Source organism: Orbicella faveolata, unplaced genomic scaffold (genome assembly GCF_042242905.1).
Source record: "Orbicella faveolata isolate gen_17 unplaced genomic scaffold, um_ofav_v1 contig_25, whole genome shotgun sequence".
NCBI classification, from domain to species: Eukaryota; Metazoa; Cnidaria; class Anthozoa; order Scleractinia; family Merulinidae; genus Orbicella; species Orbicella faveolata.
Genome location: NW_028301553.1, coordinates 16,530,001 through 16,535,072, shown reverse-complemented (window position 1 = coordinate 16,535,072; position 5,072 = coordinate 16,530,001). Strand labels below are relative to the sequence as shown.

The window sequence follows — 5,072 nt, the reverse complement described above, 5'->3', positions numbered from 1 at the left end:
TAATTATTTCATGGCGCAGTGATATGTGTATCCCCAGAAACACAACTGTTATAATATAGCGCATCAACCTTGTCAAAACTGCAGGCAATATTAGCACCCGACGTTTTTACACTGCTTGGGTTCACTGAAGTTTGAAACTCGATAATTCCACTAAAAACGCGTGCACGCGTGCACGGGATAATAAGGGATACACATATCACTGATTATCTCATGAACTAGTGATATGTGTATCCCCATGGACACAGCTGTTATATTGGCTTTCTACCCAAGAAGAAAAATGCCCATAACATTTGCATTGTCAAAACTGGCTTGCTAGAAATATTCACACCCGGCATTTATTCATAGCTTGGGATTTCTGGAGTTTCACTGACCTCGGTTGTACACCGTCGCCGACCGCATGCAGGGGATACACATATCACTAATTATTACATGGCGCAGTGATATGTGTATCCCCTGAAGACAGCCGTAATCTAGGCTAACTGCCGAAGAATAAACGTCGAATATTATGAAACGTGCTAGCAATATTCGCAGTATAGCAATGTTAATACGGCTTGAGACTTAACATATCTTACAAAAAGTCGAACTGAAAAGCGGGTGCAGGGGATACACGAGTGCCACTAATCATTTTATGGCGATCGGGTCGAAGCCGTGATATGTGTTTCACTCCACGAATAATTCAGATGCAAACAAGGCGATGAACAGTGGAGAATATGCGTTACTCGAGGGGTGAGAATGCACCGCGTCGAACCGCGCAATTAATATCGTCCTAGAAATCCCGTGCCGTGAAACTCAAATTGAAATAGATCTAGATCCATTTGGTGTTCAACTTTAAATTCATTATATCCTGCTCGCAGAAAACCAGTTAGGATCAAGAACACAATTCCAGCAGCAGATACGTAAACTTTTTCAACTACAAAAATTGAGATTTGTGTTTTAAGCCTGTTTGGGTTAGTCGTTCGTCCAGTAAGCGACCGGACGACGAGAGCTTTTTAAAGTAGAGGGGAGGGGGGTGGGGGATACACATATCACTGGTCGCCATTTTGGAGGGGATACACATATCACTAGTGATATGTGTGCGGGGATACACATATCACGGGGATACACATATCACTGTGACACCCCCCCTAACAGGGCCTCATCAAGGCGCATTGTATTCCTTTGAGTAATAGTTGTCATATGACGCCTCACATAGCTTGTCATTTGACAAAGGATATTCATAGTGTTTTTCCGAACCCTCAGTTGAGAAGCTCTCTAGATTAGAAGAAAAAAATTACCTTGGCCTTCAGATACAGTGATATCTAGGTCAAGCAAATTCAAATATGGTAAGTGGGAATATTTGGTTGATATCTAGCTTTTTTGTGCAGAGATATCTGTTTTATAGCATGACGTGATAGTTATTTCACGGCAACGTCGCTTGGCGCTCAATTATATCAGGGGGATTATATATGGTACAAAGCTATTAGCATGCACCAGATGTTACAATTTGTTCATTGCTTTACCCAGCAAGTCTACACCAATTTCTGCTTATCCGTGGGCAGTCCACGGCATTAGAAGTTCTTTTCAGTCCTAGAAGGCACCGTTCCGAGTTTCAGCTCAAGCAAAAAGCTAAACGCGCTGAACATGCAGTCATAATTATTCAAATCCATACTTTCCACTGTTCCCTTTGACCGGTAACCCTGGCTGCTCGATACTTTTCGCGGATCTTTCGTACATCTTTTGTACATCTTTAGTATTTAAAGCTCCTTCTAGGAAATAAGGCGTGAATTCGATGTTTCCCAATGTTTATTACGTAACTATCAGTTTACAGTAGTAGATACGTTGCAGAATTTTGCTGTATGTAAATTTTGCGTTAGTCAACGGGTGGCCAGAATGATGCAATTATTGTTTGCCTGGATATCTCTCTTTTGTTTGCACGGGTCATTGATATGTTGATTATATAAACAATATTTGGCCTCCTTCAGAAAGGTAATTTTATACAAGTTTGAGACAACATAAACGTTTTGTCCCGCGTGAGGTCGATACATTCACTCTTCAACGCCACCTCTCCACAACAGCAACGTTTACAGTTTAGTTATGTCATTGACGTAAACCTTTATTGCTGTTAGAAATTTAAAAAGTCCATCAGTAAAATGTAGAAGATAATACCACGAAATTGTTTCGTCATCTTTCTTATTGCCTCTGTACTCGCGCGCTGTCGTGTTTCAAGAAATCACGAACATAAACTCGGAACCCCGTTGAAACCGGTTTGAACTAGACTGAACCCAGCTAAGTCAATGTTTCGATGTTTTGGAGAGTTCAATTATGTTCGATTGCCGAACCCAAATAGTCCGGCAGTTTTCATATCACACCCTGATGTTTAACATGCGTGTTAATACAGTCGATCTATTTCTGTCGACGATTCTGGAGAGCTGTGACTCATTACACGTTGAGAAATGGTATTCGAGTTAGGGTAGATTTATAAAGAAAATGACCAAAAGCGAGAAAAACAAAATGCTTTGAACTAGCGAGAGGCTCGAGTCATCGAGGGTTCGATACGTGAGATCCGAGTTACCGAGGGTTCGAATTACCTGCAGGCATCAACTTTAATCCTTTTCCCAAAGCGGAAATCTGTTGTCGTGGTCTGTGAGTCGCCATGATATCCTCACCAGCCTATTTACATCGTCCTCGCGCCTCGCGGGCGTCTTTGCCCTTTTAAGCCGTAATTGATACCTTTGCTTCAGTTATCCATTCAGATAGGGAAAACTGAAATGGCCACGCGAGAAAATCTTGCCTAATTCATTTGTGGTTTACCAACTGCTAGCTGCGCGAGCCACGGTGATCTTTTATATCTCAAAATCTATTAATACCATCCTTTTTTCTTCTAAAATATCACAATTAAAACTGTCTCGTTGGGTGTCGGCTCAAGAGAAGCTAAGAGAACGACAACCCTGAGTAGTTTTCAAGCTCAGTCATTTGAGAACAATAACAGAAAGCATGTCTGCAGTGGACTTATGGGTCAGTTTAAAGAACGAAATAAGTGCTAGCTTGCTCTGCACTTTATGCCCCCACAGTGTGCTCAGTTGCGTTCATTGACAACGGTTTTTTCAGAATATGAGCCCAATCAACTTTGTAACAGAGTATGTGAACAGGACCTCAAGAAAATAAGCTCACCAAAAAATCCTTTTGAACAAAAATAAACCCAGTACTCATCGAAATCCTATAATATCTTTTTATCTGGCTCATATCAGTGTACTCTCTTGTATTTAAATCGCAACATTTCTTTGCAGATTCCGTTGGTTTACTTGATCAGTTTCATCCTCGGTGTCGATGTGGCCTGTGGGAAAAACGCGAAGTGCGACCTCACCGCCCACATAGCGGTAACTGACATAAATTCAGTATGCTTTACTTTGTCGTTTTTTGTCATCTGAATTTCCCTTTGTTTCCACTGCAAAATTTGTGTATAGTGAGAACGAGTCCATTTGATTTTTCTTAGGCACACGAAGACCATTGGGTTTATCCCAAGTACAAAGATTATAAAGGTCAGTAACCGTTTCAATTTCAACATTAAAACATAAGTTCTCTTTACTAATTCTCATACGTTGGTTTAAATATTCGCTCGAATAATTTGTGGGTACATCAGTGATAACCTGAGATCAGGAGTTCTAATTTTTCGCCACAATGGGAAAAATAAGAAAAAGAAACTTGAAGTTTGATTGTAGGTTACTCGGCAATTTAAGACAAAACTGAATTCGTCTTTAAGAGAGACACCACTCAAGTTACATAAAGTCTTGGCTGGGAAAGCAACCGTTTACCGGAAATCTTTAGCTATCGTAGGTGGAATCAACCAATTACGTTCTTCAAGCTTTTCTGCAGTCCACCATGTGAGACAGAGATTCCGTTGTCTATTACAGAGCAGAAAGAAAAAGGGAATCTATGAGTCAAAGGGTACTCGCAGTCCAGCTTGGGGGCATTCTAAATTCAGGCTTTCTATTCCACGCAAAACAGAACTGAACAATTTTATTTCAAACAAGAACATGAAAATGTGTTTAATATCGTTCAGAGCATATGAACTTGCACTTCATTCTCTTATAACAACTTATAATGGCAACTCTTTTTTCAGGCGTCGAAGACGTTGTAGATCCTTCGAGACCACTTGTTGCACCCTTCGCAAAAGAAACAGAAAAAGAGATAAACAAACAGATCAACCGGGAGTTGTTTGCTCATTACACCTACATGTCTATGGTAAGCTTTTAAAAAGCATCTCATGTGTTTCAGGTGTTTTTTTACTTCGTTGAATTGCAGGTTTTCTAAACAGTCATTTCAAAGATTTTGTGTTGTTTTTCACTTGGTATCCAGGCCATGCATTTCGACCGTGATGACATTAACCTCCCTGGGTTCCACAAATTCTTCAAGGAGTCCTCAGAGGAAGAGCTGAAGCATGCGCACTTGGTAAGTTTTTAACCGGTTCTGATTTCGTGTATTTCCGGTTCTCGTTCAGGTAAATTTGCTGTTAAGTTCGCTGTTGTCGTCAAATGGGTCTATATTACTCTTGATATTGTTTTGCAATAATACAGCTTCCTTTCGTTATGTTTTTGTTTTGTAGCTGATGGAGTATCAAAACAAGCGCGGCGGTCGTGTTAAGCTTCATGGCATTATGGTAAGTACAGCCAGGTGATGAAACTAGCTTGAGCTGTAGTTGACAACGTTTAACTCAAGACGGGCTCTCGTTTCACCGCGATCTGACTTAAACTTTATTCGAATATGGGCTATTTGACGGGTAGATTTTGTCAATCGTAGTTGATACAACAAAATATCATTTTATGTTGGTTTTTCTTTTAACCCCAACAACAGATTATTTTAGGTTATTGTAACTACAGAATGAAGCGTTTCGTTACGTTAGTACGCAAAGGCTAACTATGCTCTTGTTCGTGTGTTTTGTGCTTGTCTTAAACAGAAACCTTGCGAAGATCACTGGGGTAGGGGTTTGGATGCCATGGAAGATGCTCTGAAGCTGGAAAAACACGTTTATCAGTCACTGTTGGACTTGCACAAAACAGCGGAGTTAGCTGACGACCCTCAGGTATAGAGCAATC

At 40.6% G+C, this 5,072-nt stretch overlaps 1 protein-coding gene across 2 annotated transcripts in view; it reads left to right on the top strand.

The window, feature by feature from the left end:
- Positions 1-1,162: 1,162 nt before the first annotated feature.
- Positions 1,163-5,072, top strand: part of LOC149109162 (soma ferritin-like) — a 5,138-nt gene continuing 1,228 nt past the window's right edge. Inside the window, exons 1-7 of one of the 2 annotated variants that reach the window (XM_089294979.1) lie at positions 1,163-1,322; positions 3,267-3,356; positions 3,473-3,518; positions 4,100-4,221; positions 4,336-4,428; positions 4,583-4,636; positions 4,934-5,059. In XM_089294979.1, the coding sequence (XP_089151105.1) occupies positions 1,320-1,322; positions 3,267-3,356; positions 3,473-3,518; positions 4,100-4,221; positions 4,336-4,428; positions 4,583-4,636; positions 4,934-5,059 (534 nt within the window). In that variant the 5' untranslated portion in view covers positions 1,163-1,319. Of the gene's footprint in view, positions 1,323-3,266; positions 3,375-3,472; positions 3,519-4,099; positions 4,222-4,335; positions 4,429-4,582; positions 4,637-4,933; positions 5,060-5,072 lie in introns of both variants that reach the window. The other variant, XM_089294978.1, reaches the window with a different exon arrangement.